Source organism: Dromaius novaehollandiae, chromosome Z (genome assembly GCF_036370855.1).
Source record: "Dromaius novaehollandiae isolate bDroNov1 chromosome Z, bDroNov1.hap1, whole genome shotgun sequence".
NCBI classification, from domain to species: Eukaryota; Metazoa; Chordata; class Aves; order Casuariiformes; family Dromaiidae; genus Dromaius; species Dromaius novaehollandiae.
In genome coordinates, this window is record NC_088132.1 from 56,200,437 (window position 1) to 56,219,999 (window position 19,563).

At 39.7% G+C, this 19,563-nt stretch overlaps 1 protein-coding gene across 3 annotated transcripts in view; it reads right to left on the bottom strand.

Annotated features, from left to right (window-relative positions):
• Positions 1-19,563, bottom strand: part of LOC135324934 (small ribosomal subunit protein mS27-like) — a 51,084-nt gene that overhangs the window by 4,475 nt on the left and 27,046 nt on the right. For 2 of the 3 annotated variants that reach the window (XM_064502041.1, XM_064502040.1), the window contains exons 5-10: positions 14,718-14,832; positions 14,131-14,209; positions 12,717-12,832; positions 9,770-9,872; positions 7,352-7,494; positions 4,104-4,259 (exon numbers count right to left, since the gene is read on the bottom strand). In XM_064502041.1, the coding sequence (XP_064358111.1) occupies positions 4,104-4,259; positions 7,352-7,494; positions 9,770-9,872; positions 12,717-12,832; positions 14,131-14,209; positions 14,718-14,832 (712 nt within the window). Of the gene's footprint in view, positions 1-889; positions 1,015-4,103; positions 4,260-7,351; positions 7,495-9,769; positions 9,873-12,716; positions 12,833-14,130; positions 14,210-14,717; positions 14,833-19,563 lie in introns of all 3 variants that reach the window. The other variant, XM_064502042.1, reaches the window with a different exon arrangement.

The window sequence follows — 19,563 nt, forward strand, 5'->3', positions numbered from 1 at the left end:
TTTCATTAGCTGACCAGTCACCTACAACAAATATACTCTAAACACCTTGGTTTTTTGTGCGTTAACTCAAAGTTGATGTAAAGATTTGCTCTGTGCTCCTGCATTAGCATCCTTTTCAACAGATGCAAATCACTTTAAATGGTCTCTTACTAATGGAATATTAAATAGATCCCATGAGCCCTTGCAGCTATAGCAAGCCACCACCACATTCCACCGCATTTTTTTCCCAACAAGTAATGTGATCGGAAGCTTGACTATGCTTACACAGACTGTACAATAGAGCTGAAGCAAGTAATATTTATTCAGGGATATTCTATGCTAGGAGCAATGCTTGAGTGAGGAAAGCATAGTATTTCTTTCTTGAGCTTTACTTATCTAGATTTTATGCAGCATAAAAATATTAATTCACTTAAGATGATGAATCATCCAGTGATACTATTTCTGACTTTCTGGAATCTTTAGCCAGATGCCTCACTAACAAACTGATTAATTGCCTTAAAAGTGCAGATACACAGAGAGCCATGGAGGAGGTTCCTGGGGGAGGAAGATGACATGGCACAGGCAGATTCTTTACCCCTTACTCATTCATCAGATAGGAACACATTTTTCTGCTTGTTCCTCTAAATAAAATGTCTTCCTGAGCAGAGCACTCTTAGAACTGTATGAAGTAACTAACTAGGTAGCCTAAAGAAAGGTACACTCCATGCTTCTTTCACGGTCCCTTCGAGGAAAGCCTACTGTTTAGCATTGCAGAATGATGGAAAGAGGCAATAGGGATAATTCACTTCCAAACAAAATGGCAATTCTGGGTCACATGGACATCTAGACTTCCACCCCAGTTACCACTGGAAACATGTAGTGTGCTACTGGCCTGCAGCATTCCTCTTACCCCAGCCCATGCTGAGATGATCTGCAAATGCACTAACCACTTCTTCCCTCAGCTCCTGCCTTGGGGTTCTGCTCTGCAGCACACAGGAAACGGTGATGTCCCTTCTGAGGCCTCTCCACTTCTCCCTGCCTCAGCGAAAACAACTATGATGGTTTTGCTGTGTATTGCCAGGCCCAAGAAAGTTTGAACTGGACAGACAGCAGATCAAAGAAGGCTCTAAAACAGCAGGCATGCAAGTCTGAGGGCCCTGGGTTTTTGGCTGTGCCAGCTTTTTGATTTCATGTATAAAGGAAGAAAACAAGTGAGGAAAAAAAAGGCTTTGAAACTACTGGACTAAAACTGAACTTCATAATATTTAGGCATATTCATCTGTATTTTGTTTGAGATGTCAGTGAGCATACGGCACACCAGTGAGAAATATGAAAAGACTGTGCAGTTTGGATCCAGGAAAGGAATGTAATTCCTGACAACTATCCTCATTCTTCCAGATTACATGTGCAGTTTAAATATAACTGTCTTATATCATTCAGACTCTCCCTACAACCACTACTGAGGATGTGCTGAAAAAGGAGTTTGTGTGCTGAACCCAAGTAGTACGAAATTGAACTAGAAGAAATACAATGGACTGGGAACTGGCAGGACCTCCCTCCTAGTCCCTTACTGGTACCACCGAACTCCTGTAATCCTCCCTGCTCTCTGTAAAATATTAGTAAAGCTAATTTAGGAAACTGATAAGCTATACATCCTGAAGGTACCCAAAGGGCACATTTTTATAAGGCTAAATCACTGACTTTTGTAAGCAGACTCTGGGGCTTTGTATGCAGACGGTCAGAGAAGGAGCACTGCTTTTAGAGCTGGTGTTTGTGTGCAGCTTGGTTCTTGATATGAACCCAGCAATTGCAAGATGAAATGCTTGCCCACTGATCATTGACACAGATGGAAGAAAGTGCCTGAGGAATGCTGCACTGAATAGCAGGCCTAAGTGTATGGTATCTGAAGACAGGTAATTACAACATGAATGACAGTGTCAGACACAGAGTTCAAATTACAGCTCCAGAGGTTTTATCTGAAAAGAGCCAAATGCCCTCAAGTCCTATTTGTTTTAGTGGAAAGGAAGGACACGCTGCCTCTCACACAACATCTTATTTGTTAGTCAAGCTGACATTTTTTTCCAGGTACTTCTACAAATGGCTGTTCTTTTGGTTGAAAGTAGACATGAAGTTCAAATATGCATACAAAAGCCATGCATGACATGATGTGAAGCAAACAGGCACATGAAAAACCAGTGAGTTACACTGTGAGGAAAGACATGGAGTGGAAAGGCTGCCTCTATACACTTGGGCCACTGACTAAGCCACGTGTATACTGCAAGAAGCATGAAAATAGTAATAATGCCCAAACATACAGCACAGGAGCATCTATTTGACAGATTAACAGAACTAACTCACCCTGCAAAAAAATCATCACCAAAATCTGACTGTCTTCCTCTTGTCACTACAGAGAACGTATGGGCTGGGTAAAGAAAGAGTATTTTGTAATATTTTTGTTTACTCTACAGACCTTGGTTTTTCTACCTGGGTGTAAGAAGAGAGAGCAAATTAAAGACTTCCTGCGATGTGAGGGATCAGTAATACTGATATCCAGTTGTATAACTTGTGAAAGAGAACTGTGTAAGCAGGAGACAGAAGCAGTTGAATTTGACGACCAGGGGAAGACTGGGAGATGCTTCTAGTGAACAGTCATCTCAGGACTGTGAACTACTCTCGTAAACGTCCTGGGGCTCAGTCGGGAAGACTGGCTGCCCCTGGCTTAATGGACTTGAGAGAGGAGTCTGAGAGGTTGTCTAGACTTAGCTGAAATGACCTGAGAGCTCTCTTCTCATCTAGACAACTAAAAAACGTGGCTTGCTTATATGTAACTTACTGTTGGATGCCTAGACTTCTCACGAGGGTTATGTCTTTCCTTATATTCAGACTCTTCTGGCGGGGCCTTAGAGCTAAGGCTGGATACTGTGGTTTGTTGGCCCAGTGTCAAGGCACTCACTACTAGACCAGGGAATGCCTGAACTGAGGTTAATTATGGAACTTGTGGAAAGGCTGAGGTGATGAGAAAACACCCCCACTTGGCACCAGTCTATGCCTCGTTTGGCATCTATGCCTTGTTTTGAGCACTCTGAATTATTTTCTTTGTAGGGCAGACAATGAGAGACTCTAAAAATGTCTCACTCCCTCCTTCAAAGGGCAGTTGTGTTTATCCACCTGACTGCAATTCACCCAGGCATTAATTATCACATGCTGAGCACCCACTGATTCGCAAAGACTTTAATTAAAAAGTTCTAAGTGCCTCTGAAACAAGTTTAATATCCAAAGATTAGTGGTAAATAATTTATGTAAATAAAAATTGAAGAAGGGAAAAGTGTGCATTTGTAAGGTGAAACCGTAGGATACTAGTCTTCCAACTTCTAAAATTTCTTTAGAAGAACAGCTATCTGTACTCAGAACAGCTGTCCAAGGTTGTGACAGCAACAATGAAAAGTGATATGCTAAGGAAAGCACACTACTCCTGGAACTACAGGAACTACAAATTAATATTAACCTGGGGTATTTGATTTTTACACAGCACAAATCAGAGATGACCAAATAAAATGGCCTCATTATATAGCTACGCCTTAATGAACAACTGTTTGTATTCCACATTGTTAGCAGCAGTGTGAAGACTTAAAGATAAAAGAAAGGGGTTATACACTTACCTAATTCCCCAGACTGAAAGTATAGGATGCAACATTCTTATTTAATGATAACATACATAAATGGACAATAAATTCAGGATGGCCTCATCCCCAGTACAATTTATTTTAATGAGCAAAAGCCCATACAAGGTCAAATAATGGATCTGTAATGACATACCACTTTAGCAAACAGGATTTGGATTTATCAGTTTGATGTATGAAAAGTGAAGATAAAATCCCAGCAGACAGACAAAAGACAAGTGGCCTTGAGCATTCATTCCTTTGAAGGCTGCTTCCTGTTCGAGGCAGTAAAAATGTAATGTGACATCAGTTTCAAAAATGCCAGGTAGTGCTCCTGATGCACTGAAGGGGTGTCAGTCTACTAGCGTATTAAGAGAGTAATATTTATTTACTGATATATATCATCTACTACTGCTGGAGTTCTACTACTGCTTAGTAATAATTAGATGAAAGAAAATCTCCTACCTTGAATCGGTTGTAGTAATCAGGTATTTTAGACTGCTCAGTTTCTTCTGACTCTGCACACTGTGACTTCTGCTCTGCCTTCTTGACTTCTTCTGGTGGTTCTGGATCAGGTTTTGCTTCAAGGGCAGACCGCAAAATGGTCTCCACAATATCAATCTGAACAATCACAATTTTCACCGTTAGCATAAAGTTTAGAAATACAATCTGAATAATACTGCTGTCACATTTTCAAACAACCTCACAAGTTAATGTGTATTTTGAGGCGACTACTCTGTAAGATAAAAAGAAAACCAAATTCTAAAATGAAATAGGCTTATTATTGGAGGAATTAAGTGTTGTGTACTGTACTTGGGTCAGACCAACCCGCCCCCATCTCCTGTCAGCAGTAAAACTCCCTGCAACTCAGATGTGACTTGTATTTGCAGATGTGTCAGGCATTAGACAAACAATTCCTCTTGGCCTGATATCTGGCCATAAATACTAACTCTAAATGGTAGTCACACTGATAACAGCACTAGCATGATATACAGTTACAGATACATCTAAATAAGATGTTACTATGGAATGTTTAAACAATAAAATCTGCAATAGATCATTACATTACAATTCCTCTTCAGTGAAAATAAGTGGGGGAAACCATCTTTTTAGCAATAAAAAAAATCATTTCTGTCATTAGTTTGATAATTTAACAGGAAAAATGGAAATGTAGGCATGTATCATCTTGGTATAGGCATATTTTTTAATCTCCGACACTCTTTTTCTCTTCACATTGCTCTCATGTCAAGGAACTAAGAGAACCACCCTCTCCTATCTAATTGCAATTGTATCAAAAGAATGCATTAGCTTCACTAAGAGACTTGGTAAATTATTTCTGTATGTATTATTGATACAGAAGATGGAAAGGCTATATGGATGTACTGCTGTTTGGGGAATGACGTGGTCTTTATAACTGAAATTACTGAAAGCAGTCTGCCTGCATTTTAAAGATCAGCCTTTAATAATGTGAAGAGCTATTATCCTTCTGTGAACCCTAATTCTGCATGTTTGCCAGTAGGATGGTGTGACCTTTGAACTTATGACACTTTCCGCCAGAATAAAGGGATCTTGATACCTGTGGTTTCATTTTCCTAACATAAATATATAATGCTTAAAGAATAAAAACTAGGCTGATTGGAAATAACACATTCTTTATACTGAAATGTAATGGTACCATAAAACATCTTTAAGCTATCAGTAGTGAAACAGGATGAAATAAACAACAAAATCATAAATGTGTGCTTGGAAATACATAGGCTCTCATTTGGAGAGTTTCTCAGAGAATCAAAAAAAAAAAGTATCGCTTGTCTTACTTGTTCACAGTTGAAACAATACTAAAACAATACTTCTATTAAGTTGTTATGATAGTAATGGCACAGAGAAGAGAAACACCTTGCCAGTCAAAGATAGATGAAAGCTTAAAGACTGAAGGGAAAGCAAGTGACTCTGACAACAGTTGGCCAACCCCCTTGAAAATGCTTACACCAAAACTGCGCAACTAAGAAAGTTCCCCTGAAAACTTCTCTTTTAGATAATGGAATTTCTTCAACCAGAAGATAAAATCACATTTTGAAAAAGAACCCCCAAGCCTGTGAAACAGGATAGTTTCTTTTTCAAATGACTCTGCTGCTGTGCAGGCATGCATGGTCATAGTGGTTTACATATATCGATGCCATGATGTAGATTTGCAAGTATTGCATAGTGGTCTATTTAGTCTCACCCAAGAGAGGCCCAGAATACTACAGGAAAAGGGGATTTTTGACACCCGAGATTGTTTCCACCCTATCTGCTAGTGACTTCAGTGGCAGCTGACTGACCCCAGTATTGACCTGGTCAGTGCTATTAGTCCTTCACCCTTGGGAATACTGTATTTTAGTTGGAGATAATCATTAAAAATATCTGTACAGATTTTTAATAGTAAGATCTTAATGAGCATTTAGGTAGAAAAGACCAGATGATGCAAATCAATACACTGCAATTAGTTTATACTAGAGAAGGATATGGACCAACATATTTTACTTGTTTTCTTTCTGAAGAAAAAAGAGAAGAAAAAAGACATCTTTGAGATGTCTTCGGGCTTTATGTTTGTTAAAGACCTATACAAACAGTTCACAAACAGTGGCTGGTGAGCTCTCTATCTGTGGTCCTTGGGATGCTCGGTTGTGCTCCCCAGAGTTGTTTCATGTGTAAGTACTTATTAGAAAGAGGGAATGTGCTCTTTGAGCTATGCCCCATGGTGGTGGAGGGTCTTATGTGCTGCTTCCTGCCTTGCTTTCTCCAGTATCACATAGAGCTGCTTCTGAGTAGGGAACACCAGGAGAACCTGCTGAGCGGTGCCCTGGCCTCTGTATGTCAGGGAGAGGACATGAGGCTCATCATCATCATCCTCCAGCAATGGGAAAAGCAAAGACCATAAGCCTAGCAGTGATGCTAGCAAAGGAAAGACTCCTATTACTAGACAGCCCTTCAGTAAAATGTACCAAAAAGGGAAGGAGAGCTTCAGTGCTGCTTCTATGGGCCAACCCATGTGATGGTGGTTTCCTAAGTTTCTCTGCCTAAGCTGGCTGGGTTCCAGGCATAGCCTGAAGCCTAGAGTACAGCTAAGCATCAAGTCCCTTAGTCAGTGTTGTCCTTGCAAAGAGCCTTAATCCACCCACCCTCCCCATCTGACAGCACCAGAACCCTTCTAGAAATCACTCTGCACCACCTTTGGACCATCATCACTCAGGACATAACATCACCTCAAGGGCACACAATACATGCAAGTAGCGAGGAAAGGCATGGGATGCAACATTTCACCATCGCTGCTAAAAAGTATGTCTCTGAGCAAGCTCAAAAAGCTTGGGCAACCAAGGCGTCTCCCCACCTCTTGACACACTAAGCTCAGCTTGCTCTAGCCATTTCCTTGCTGAGACACAGAGTCAGGTGCCTAGATAAGGAGGCTTAAGACCATGCTCTAATAGCTTGTGGCAAGAGTGGACACTCATGCCCAAGGAACTGCCAGTAGACACGACTGCTGCCTTGATGATTGAGGCAGTGGTTCTGTTCTAAACGTTGTTTCCTCTCCTGCCCTGCCAAGACCTTTGAAACATTGCTGGGCCTGGAAAGGCCTGGTATCGTATAATTAGCAAGACAGGAAATTAATGGGTCTCACTGGAGTTTGGCTTGTAAGAAATTTCTTCTGTTAAGTGGCTTATCATCCTCATACTTACAGCTTCTTTGCAGATTTTGCTGTCCCCTGACAATGAAGCTACATTCTCCATGACTTGCAAGGCTCTATTCAAGTATCCAGGTGTCCACATCAGTGGCATTAGATTGTATACAGCTCTTAGCCCTTTATTCAGCTCCACTTTCCCTGTGATGAAACAATACTTTAGCGTTAGTATTTCAACACTTGAGTCTGAAGGAAATCCATATAGGATTGGCTCTGTTTTTTAAAAATTGACAGCAAGTTTCTTGGTATCTGTGGTAAAAACAACTTTTCTACAAAACTACTCTGACAGAACTGCTATTACCCAGGGAAGTATTAAACAATATAGTTTACGGATGGAGACATGAAGACAGATATCAGATCTTACTTTGTATAAGCACCTTTTTTTCCCAACTTCAAGACTATTACATATTTGTTTCTGGCCTTGTCCAAAAGGAAAAGAAGAAATGTGTCCATGTTTCCTGGTTGTCTGGCAGTTTTAACAGCAACTCTGAGCACGATGCCTGAAGATCTCAGTAAAGTTGAAGATTTAGCCTTCAAGGACTGGCTGTGCAGCATGTGTGCACTAAATCTGAGGAGCTGAACTCACTTGTGTGGCCGTTAGGGTCTCCTCACACCGGACTGTCATGGCCAGACTGTATGAGACTTACAGCACGTGCTCTGGCTAATTGTACAGCTCAGTATTCCTATTTCAGCTGGAGTTTCCTGAGAGGAAATATAGGAGACGTGACAAACTGAAATTTTGGTTCTGAATTTAGGACACACTGTGCACCAAGGTTTCCACTGGCTTTAGCAGGATCAGTGATGCACAGCACACAATGTGGATTATCTACTGAGAGTGACACTAAAGAATATGAAACACCTGTTCTACATAGAGAAGAAATGCACATCGCATTCCGGTTGTAAGTATTAATCTATAATGACTGTCACTCTAAGCTCTTGATTTTGTTACTGTAGGTATAAGAAATAACACTATTTTGGTGTAGTTTAGTAGTCACGTATCCAATTTCTCAATCTAATTTGCACTCTGGTTGTAATAATGCAAAACCAGGAAAACGCACCTTGTTCTTCTTTATATGGAAGAGAATAGTTTAGGGAAAGCAGAGTAGTAAGTGTGCAGACAAAGCTTATGGACTATGGCTAAATTAAAATAGCGAAGGTGCTTGCAGCCACTCTGTGCCCGCAGACATCTTTAACTCTTACAGAGGTCAGTTCCATTAGTGTTGGCAAGACTGTGAAATATGTGACATAACAGTAAATAGCTTTTGATCTACTGAATGTTAATGTCATGGAACAAGTACTATTGCTCACAGACAACAGTGAAGTGCATTTCTGAAATCAGCCACTACTCAACCAATCTATATGACATAAAAACATTCCAAAATGAATGCCGACTGGAGAGCAAAGCTCCTCTATCTGTATCAGTATCTTCAAAGGATGACAAACATCCCTATGAAAAATCTGCTTTCAATTAAACTTTCACATTTATCTCCCTTTTTGACTGAATATGTGGTTTTGTCTTATAGTCATGGTAAGTTAGAATCAGCATCCTTATTCTGCCACTACACATTGTATTTTGAAGCTTTGTTTTAAGAACATGCCCACTTTTTATCACCCTCAGTAACTTCTAGAATAAAATATAATGCAATAATGAAACAACTGCGTAATGATTAGTTCTGAATGAATTAATTTCAAGTAAATAAAAATTTTGCAGAGAAGGACAAAAGCTCTCTGCACTGTACTCCTCTAAAGGTTAGAAAGGTTATCTAAATTCAAGAATTACCCACCCCTTCTCCCCATTTCTCTCCTCCTCAATTCTGGACATATTCTTATCTAACTGTTCTTTAAGTAATACAGCTTATCATTAGCAATCAGGGCTCCATAACAGATACAGAATAAAGACACTGCTGTTCACAACACTAGCATTGCAATGAGCAGTAAATGTTCTAAAAATAGTGTTTTTCAAGCTGTGGTCTGTGAACTTCTTGGGGTTTTAGGATTACTTTTAGAAGCTTACAGGCTGTAACTAAAAAAAAAAGTGCCTATTGTCCATAACTTTAAAACTGTTTTATGGGATTTTATATTTTTGTTTTTAGAAAAGATTGTGAGTCCACAAACAAACAAACTCTACTGTTTTGTAAGAATGTCTTCCTTCTTTCAACTGCCAATCCAAACCTGCAGGGAGCCCTAAACAAGGTTGTGGAACAGTGTGATAAAGGGCACAGCATTCAAATCAGTACAAACATTCCAGCCTTGCAAAACAGATTCAGTCGTAATTCTGAAATTGTTCCTTCTACTATTTCTGCCTTTTTTTTCTAAGTCTTTTCTTGATTACATTTTAATACAGCAAAGATGCCAATTAATTCAGCCACTGTGGACAATAATGGGAAAAGATGACTATGAGGGAGGTAAAACTTACCAAGGAATGCATAGCCATACAGCTGGGAGCTAAAACCCACAGTGCTTGTTTGCTTTAGACCAGTAAGCACCAGTGATGCGCCAAGATTTCTCTCCTCTTCCCACTGCAAATAATGTAAACCAACTAAGTTTTGCTCGACAAGCATGAAATGGCAGCAATCAAAGACAGCACATGCAGTTCTCGTTGCATGTTTTAATAATAAAGATTCATTAAACATGTCAAGTGTTCAAAGTTACAGTACCAGCTAACACTGAGGAACATATATTCTGAGGAACAGTATGCTTACACTAAGAAATAGTTCTTTTTGGAAGACAATAAAACGTCTGAGAGTCTGCATGGAAATCAATCAATGTGATTCGTTTGGGATAAAGATTTACATTAATTTTACAGTGGTCAAACTCTGCCTCTGCACTGTAAGTCTTACCAATTGCTTCAGGCTAATGCTGTTGAAAACAAAATTACATGGCTTCTGTACTGGAGAAACCCTTTCTTTTGAGTATGTGGTGATTAAATGCATGCTCCACTATTCTTCACTAGAACAGGAAAAGGCTGAAAGAAGAACATGCTGCTAGGGGCTGCTCCATGTCCAAAATCTGCACTGTGAAAGGAATATAGGCAACTCACTAAGACCACTGTACGTCCACTTAGGAATGGCCTAGTATTAAGAGTACAGCTGTCTCTCCAGCTAGAAAGAAGTAGCAGCTGTCCAAGCCAGACTGCTAGTGATGGCTGGAGAAGGGGACCCAAGGAGTAAGTAGACTAAAACCATGGGAGTGGTGTGGATTTTGTTTTGCTGTCGGATAGTACAGTACATTTTTCAAGGCCACAGGAACACAGATTCAAAGAATTAAATGTCTCTCCTCAGCAAATGGAAGAGACTAAACAAATACCATTGCTAAGAAAATAGCGAAAAGAAAGATATAAATGGCAAGAGATTGGAGGAGGTCAGACTGTCTAATACTGGGGTTCTGCTGCAGGGTACTTCAGTATCTTGGTTATTACCATAACACCTGGAACAAATATTCATGGTGAAAGGAAAAAACCTTCTGAAAAATTCCCTGATGTACACTGACTCTTAAAAAGCACTTAACTTCAGCCTTTTGGATCAAAGCATTATTCAGAGATGTCTATTCAAGGTGTGGCATTTCTTGTCTTTATCTGGGTGCTACATGACATTGGCATATCATTGTCCAACACAAAATATCACCACCTGACAGCCAGGCAAGGAATTATCTGACCCAGGAAAAGGATGAAAGGGTATACGACTGTTTCCTGCTGAATCACTTTTAGGAAAATTAAATGCAACTGGAAAAAACAGTGCTTTATAGGTCCAGGTTCTTCTTGGAGCCAGCCAAGAAGCTACTTGGCTTCAAGAGACAGAGATGAAAGGACTGAACCTTCATACCTTTTCAGTGGAAAGTGTAATCACACTGATTCCTTGCAGCAGCTAAGAAGAAACTTCCTTGGGAAAGCCAAGACCAGTCAGGCTTTCTGCAGTGCCCACAGCAATAGAAAAATGGAAGCCTTCTATAACCAGTGCCATGCACAATTTTTTATTACAACTCCCATTGGTTGAATTCTGGCATGCAAGCACTGACACAGTCCCACGGTTTAGTTCTCAAAGTTAAAATACATGATATCAGTCTGCCGGACCTAAGCCATCATCAAGGGCCTGTCTGTAACAGGACACTGATTACTGATCTTGCACCTTGGGAAAAGTGAATGGGGGGGAAGGGGGGGCGTGTTCAGAGGCAGCTGAGCAGATCTCCTAACTCTTTCCTTAATCAACTATGGAACATATTGGTACCAAGTGTTATGAGGTGCTGAATGGCAGTCTGCGTGGGGTATACATATAAAAGTAAGACATAGAAAAGGTGGCCTTGAATGAGGTTATTTCAAAATGAATATTAAATAGACCACAATTGTATAAATATGCTTGTCTTTTAAACCTATCATGTGCCTATGCCATCCTTGCCTGCATATCCAACTTCATGAAATGATGAGTGCTGGTCTTTGCAGTAAGGATATGCAAACAATGGGAAAATGAGATTTTGGTCCCTCTACTTGCCATATACAAGTGATCATGAATACTGAACTTATGGAAGATGGAGGAGAGAAGAAAGAACAAGGGAAATGAATACCTGTTTTCTATAGTGAAATCTGAAATTACAATACAATTGATTAAAACTTTAAGGCACTACAATGTACTATGTGTTTTGAAATATGCTTCGTGTAACACAAATGGAGGCCTCAAGTATTCTTCTTACAGATGACAACATGCTTTCGAAGGCTTGTACCAAACTACATCAGAAGTACCTGCCTAAAGCAATGGACACGGCAGAACCCTTTGCTGATTCCTAACTGAGCCCCTTCTGTAAAGGTAGAGTAACACCATTTCCAAGAGTCTGAACTGTCATGCTGGCCTTAAGCAACAGAGATGCAACAGAAACAATACTCCCAAAACCAAATGGGATAGTAAAAATCCTACTGACGATGCTTTATAATGCTGCAGCATCTCCATTACCAAGCTCTAATGGTGCACAATGCTCACCTTCCTTAATATAATGTCACATACAATAGGTAAAACTGTTCTGCAGTTTTTCCTCACAACATATATGTTAACTGATGGAATCTTGTTTGAGTTTCTGTAGTTTCATTTCATAACCTTCCACTGAGCAGACCATCAGACCTCCTCAAAATCCTGACAGACTTTTTCCTTTAGAGAAAGGAGCAACTGAAAGGGAAGAAAAGTTATTTGGTGGCTTTTGTATTTTGTTGTTGTTTTTTCTTTCTTCTACAGTTGTAAAATGGAAAAAACTGGAGAATTTCATTTTTCTAGGCAAACCTAAGGGAAATATAATCTATGCAAGACTGAATGCCCAGCTGACTGCACTATGACGCTTAGAACCAGAGGCCCTGGGTATCATTTTGAGTGTGATCAGCTTACCGTATGTTCAGACTTGGTTGCCAGGTACTGGTATAAGACATAAAGAGAAAGAAGCTGTGTTGAGAATTCATCAAAACTTTCTTGCAACATGATCTCTGTTACTATTGACATAGCATCTACAGAGGAAATAAAAACATAATCAGCAAGGGCAAATTTACACAGCTCCTTCCTTTTGCACCCACTGATGCTTACCAATACTTTACTGCTGTAGTATGTCTTGAAGTAGTTAGGGAGAAAATTAAAGATTTCTTATGACCAGTAGTAGAGAATTAGTCTTACCCACTCAGGTTATTCTAACACACAGTTGGAAAGGAAGAATGGGTTGCATAACATCAGACTATAGGAAGGGAGCTTTCTAAACCCATCTTAGCTTAACACTGACTTCAGTTGGCTTTTCTTTGGTCAGCCCTTTGGTCATTAATATTAAAAAAAAATTAGTCTAAAAATGACTTATTTTTTGTTTAGATTAGAAACAAGAGAAGACTGGCTTAAATTCACTGCCCTTATGTGACAGAAGAGTACAAGAGAGCAGAAATGTTGTCACGCATCACCCATGGGCATTCACTGTATTCAGCAAACAGCACTCTTGAGGAGCTCCACAGGGAGTTCCAGTGATGCTCTCTGTCAGGAAGGACAGTATGTTAAACAAAAGGCCTTGAGCCTGTCAAAGAAAAGAAATGGATTGAGTGAGGGGGAATTCACAGACATGGGGAGGGCCCTCAAATTAAAATAAGTACATGCTTTAATTTGCCATTTAGCATAATCATCATGACAAAAGGTACAGACAAGTCATTCTGCTGTTCTACTTTCCCGTTAAGCTGTTTGTTTTGCAAGAAGTTTATGCCAAGAAAAGTTCACTGCAGTCTACGGTACCAGAAAACCTGCAGTGGAATGAAAACCTTAAATATTTATCAGCAAACATGAGATGATCATTCATCTGGACCCCTAAATAGTCAATAGTGAAAGAGAGGCACCTTAACACAGCAATTCAGCACAGCTGGTTCTCACCAGTGACAAAGTCTACACAAATAGCTTAGTTCAGGTGTGCAGCTATTTGAATGGCTAAATGTAGGTGAGATGAACCCTACACCATACATCTCAATTCTCTACACTCTAATTCTCACTAATAACTCCTGAGGCATTGTTATCTTGCAAGATAGTTTAGAACTGGTATGAGACCAATCACAGTAGAAACTCTGAACTACAAGCGTTTCAAAATTATACAGTGAATAAGATTGCAATAGAAAGAAGACATAATCATGCAGAAAAGAAGTTTAAGGAAGGCACGAAGGAGAAGGTGTGTTTTTAAGAGAACTTCAGAGAAAACATGGCTAAAAGTTTTGAATTCAGTTAAAGGTCCTGCATATTTAAGAGCATAAAACTGATAATGCACAAGTGATATATACTTTCTTACCTTCATATTTCTTCTGCTTTATAAAACAATCCAACAAAATATTGAATGTAAAATTATCTGGGAAAATTCCATATTGAACCTGAAGAGAAAAAAGAAAAAATCAGTGTGAAAATCTCCCGTTCAAATCTTCCCAAGCACAAATCAGTACATATCAGAAGGATCAGAACCTTGGTACTGCACACTGGTGCAATGTGACCATCAATTAGCAATTCAAGGAGCTTATTAAGACTGCTCCCACAATGTGGGCCTTCTACTTTTTGATGTATTGGGTTGGTGTTTTACCTTAGCCTTTGGGAGCAGGAGGCAGACTGCCTTTCTGTTTTTTTTTATGTCACTCCTGTATCTAGCACGTTTTGGATGCTAGCACTGTTTAAAAGCAAAAAGCCTCCCAGGGAAGAAGAGGAAACAAAAGCTCTGAAGAGCTTCAGCTGAAGCTCAGGTCCAACTTTAATTTTGATTTTGACAAAAAAAATCCAAAGTTGAAAACATGGTCTACAAACCTGGCTACAACAAGAATTCCAGGTCAGCTTCACTTGTCTAAAAAAGATGATCAAATAGAGTCCTGGCTTTTCCTTGAAAAAGCTTACCTTGTTTTTTAATGTGTACAGGGCTTTGTCTTCTGCATTGTATTTTAAGCACTGCCTGATCCAGCTGTGGATAGTCCAGTCTCTCAAATACCAGCAATTTGGACTATGCCGAAACCTAAAGGATGACAAATAGTCCAGGTGACAGTGTAACTCTTTAGCAGCAGAGATACAAAATCTGTAATCAGCAAACTGTGGGTTTAAGAACTCCTGTTTTTCACGATCCCAAATATAAGTATCTCTACTTCCTAATTCGACACTCTGCAGTTGATCATTGTCTACACTCTAAGGGGATCTAGCTAGCCCTTTCAGCAAGAGAAACAAAACTTTGATGCACTTTAATAGAGCATGCGCAAAGGGAGAATCTAATCTTTTAACAAATGTGTCATATTTTAAACTTCTTACTTTCCAGAGAGCCGACTGCTTTTCTCCTAAGCAGATGAATACCTGAAAATAACGGCTTGGTATATTTATGAAGAACAACTAAGATTGCTATAAACACTGTAGTACTTTTTAACTATTTCCTTCTGACTGTGTAACTCTATATTTTTGCTGGTCACTTTAAAGCACGATGTTGCTCCATGACTGACAACTAACATAAGAAAGAATCAGAGTCACAGGAAAACACATCTCAGTTTGCACCTTCAGAGGTTGTGTAACCTGGTGTCTCCCTGCCTCTGTAACTCATGCCTCACTTCAAGCACTAAAGAATTCATTGCATTACAGCACAGCCCATCCCTGGACTGCTGCATGTTTCCTTTGCTTTTAGAAATGCTTCATCAGTGAAGCATGCCTCACACACTGGGAAACTCTGCTGGAGATCCTTCCTCTGCCCCCACTCATCAACTGCACTGGCACTGTTTACACTTTGCTATGTATTTAGAAAAGAACTGACTGAAAGCATATGGGGTTTTACCTTTGGCAAAGACTCAAAAACCAATTAAGGGTCCTGTGGTAGGAGCTGCTGACTTGATTCTGGGCTGAATTTCACACCTAAGTGTCAAGAGATGCATGCAACCTTTCTCAATTCAAATTGCATGCATGAAGAACGGGCTCAGTCCCCAGAACAGAAGTGACTGCCACTTCCTGTAGAAAATGCTGATGACTGAGCTGGGCTCATGTGCAGATGCTTGCAGCCTCGAGCCAAGCTGCAGCACCATTTAGAAGCAGGGTTGGCTCTTCCATCTGAATGAGCATGCTTTCCAGAACATTTATTCAGATTAATGTGGCCACCAACTCTCTTTTTTCCCCCCAGTGAATTCCTGCATATTGTATCCCATGGCTAGGAGCTATACAGATTGCCAAGCCTGGAAAAATATCCCAATCTACAGAGCCTTCAGCATCCTGAAGACTTCAGTACTAAGAGCAGAGCTAAATGACTACACAAAGTCTAAATAGGCTCTTTCTTAAGTGGCACATGAAATCTCTCCATTAAATTAGAATTTAACAGAAAAAGAAAAGCATGCTTTGAATATTAAATCATAAACATCCCATTTTGTTGCTCTAATTGCTTTCCATTTTCTTCCCTCTGGAATTCGAATATTGGGAACAGTAAGAATGTATACTTGCTTTCGTTAAAGTCCTATTTCAATAATGCTTACAGGAAGCATCAATTACGGGCATTTGGATTTAATCATATTTTGGTGAAACAATTATCTAATTGCTACAGACTGTTTCACCAGGCATCAAAGAGAGGTCAGAGTGCAACATCAGCACCCACTAATAAAGCTGCCAGCATCTTTTAAACTTGCTTCATTTCATGGTTGCTATTTTTTCAAAATGGAAGACTACATTTTGCCTTATAAAAACATGACACTCAAATACTCTCAGATACTTAGCCCTTTCCATTGCTACACTTAGTATTTGGCATCCTTCCTACAAGTTTGTTACCCAGAAAATAAGCAGACATTAAAAAAACTGAATGTTTTAATGGCTTTGAATAGTCATATATAAGCAAAGTTGTATGTATTCTCTTGACTACACCACAGGAGAAGAAAGTACTCCCGTATCTCCTGCACCCTGGGCATGCTACAGCCTACTGTAATGGTGAAACACTTCTAAGTTCAGAAATTAAATTGCAGTTGGTCAGCAAAAGGTCTCATCAGGGATGTCATATGGTCTAGAAACAGGATAACAGTGATCTTAAATATGAACAAGTTTCTGGAGTCAATATGCACAACTCAGGGGCATATGATGAAGACACTTTAAACAATCTTGCACATGAACTTTGAAGGTCTGGGACTGATTTTTGTGTACATATAGACAATCATGGGATCTAACAGATATAACATAATTACCGTATGTTACTATTAAGATCCTTACTCTTGGACTAGCTCTCCACTGTGCTGGGTGCTATACAAACAAAAAGCAAAACAGCTTCTCAGCCAAAGAATTTTCTAGTTAATTCTACAAAACAATTAATTAATTAATTACAAAACACTTGCGTGGGAATGAAGACAGAGGACTGGTGCCAAAATTACTCTGTCTCTATGTCAACAAGAATGCAATACATGTGCATGTATACGCTTCCCCAGCGCTACACACTTCTATTAATCCATGATGTGGTAGAAGGAGAGCTGGAAGTGAAAGAGAAACAGGCACACTGCAATCTTTAATCATTTCTGATCCATGTAACGCTGGGATGAGCTCTCTCAGAACAGAAGCCAATAGAGTATCTTTTCCACGGCTAACCTAGACTAACTAAGCAAATGTTGTGGCAGACATTTTTATTTGAAATGGAATCAGGGAAGGAGGAGATTGCTGGTCATTTTGACAAGCATTAACATCTTCCTCCTTCTCTTTCTCCATGAAACACATAACAGGATATAATTAAGCAAGGCAATATGTTCAGGGACAGATGAAAAGACAGAAGGAAGCTAAGGCTACAGAAAGCAGAGGATTCAGAATGAATTAAATAAAGGAAGCCTCTAGCAATTGCTGTGTGTTTAATGGAAAGACCAGGAGGTTATCTTGCAGATGTCTGCTGCTGAAACTAATTTTTCTGAGATCTAATAAAAACCTGAGAAACACAAGATTCTTGTAATGCATTCAGAAAAGACAAGGAGAAGCACCCATAACAGTATTAAGGGCGCTGACTGTTGGTACACTTTAATGTTAACGGCTAAGGAATCAATATGGTAATTTCCTAGACACTGAATTGAGAACATCTATTCCTAAGGGAATCAGGAGAGGAGTATCTTTATGAGAAGGAGTTACTGAAATATCAAGGTTGTTGTGAATCTAAGAGCACACAGTGCAAGGATACTAGAATTCCCCTTATTTTGGAAAAGTGTTCAAATGATCCAGTCCAAAAATGTGATTTTCATTAAACCATTGTCTCATAGTTGCAAAATGAATATTACTGCATCCTAGAAGAGGGTAGGGCATACAGACTCAGCACAATGCAGTGAGAGCGTTTTTAGCCAAGCAACCGCACACCCTCTCTCGCTCACAAATTGGCCAGCATGTCAAGCTAAGAGTACATTTCCAGTTTACTAATTTCCTCACAAGACCCTATTGCTGATTATTTACAGCAGTGCTGAAGTACTCATGCTGTGTTAGAGAAACTGAACAATCGTAAAGTTTATCAGACGCAGAGAATGCTTTAAGGATTGTTACTATCTTAGCAAGCATGAGTTCTGCTGATGCTCTCCCACACTGCAGAAAAGCTGAGTTGCTTCTCTTTATTTATTTACTTTAGATGGCCTTTCAAATTTCTTTGGTGCCATCAAGTGGTGATACACTCTAGTGCTGCTTTCACGTATTTTTTTTTTTCTCAAGGGAAATAACACAGCAACCTTGAGAGCAAACAGAAGCATGAAGATGCAGCCCTGTCTTTTCCCCAGGTTTGGGGGCAAAGGGGGATTCACTGCTTTGGAGACAGTCACGAATGAGGAAGACAGTACAGGAAAGCCTGATGGGTCACAGAACAGTAGCTGATGCAGAAGCAGTATACTACTGGGAACAGGTCTGCTGTATGGAGGGAAAGCCAGCTCAGCAAATCTGTTCTAATTCTTTGCTAAGCTGATCAGAAGCTCTCATTTTCCACTCTAGCTTTCTTAGGGGTGGACTGAAGTCCTGGTACTGCCAGAGGCTCTCCTTGTGCAATACACTTTATTTTTCTTTTTCCTTATCTGTGAAATAGGAAGAAGAGTCCCTGTCCTTTCTCTCTCTCCTGCCTTACCTAATGAGCAAGTATTTTGGTATGATCCATACGTACAGTGCACAGGACTGTATGATCTCTTATGCCTCTGGGTTTTTTTTCGAGACCTTCTAAATTTCATCTGCGTTTTGTTTCACTAACTTTGCATTTCCATAAATAAAACTTCACCATAATGCTCTGTTCATATGTCTCAAGAATTCCTGTACTGTTTCCTTCCATTTTCAAGGAAGCGGAGAAACTGACAACACAACAACACCGAGAACCCCCCATTCTTTCATTATTTCTAATATGGATCTTTCAGATGCATTACCTTGCTTCCTTCATAAGAATTAAAACCAAAAAGGTTTCATATACTGCTGGGCTACTTGTAGGATCTAATGCAGAAAAGAAAGAGAACCTACCTAGTGGTAGCCACCGTAATAAATTTCTTCCACCTACACTTCGAATCTTATTTCTCTTAGAATTAGAGAGAAATATGGGTCTGAATGCTCATTTGTTTTAATCAGGAGAGAAGACTGTCAGATTTCTTATCCACTTCAAATTCCTAAAAGTCTCGAAGCAAAATGTAAAGAGACTTAAAACGAATAAATACTATCCTAAGAAAAGTCTCTGAGAGCCAGGAAGAAGCTGTCTCAATGGAATGAATCCAAAGCCACTCCACATTCTGCACACAAATCATATAGGGCT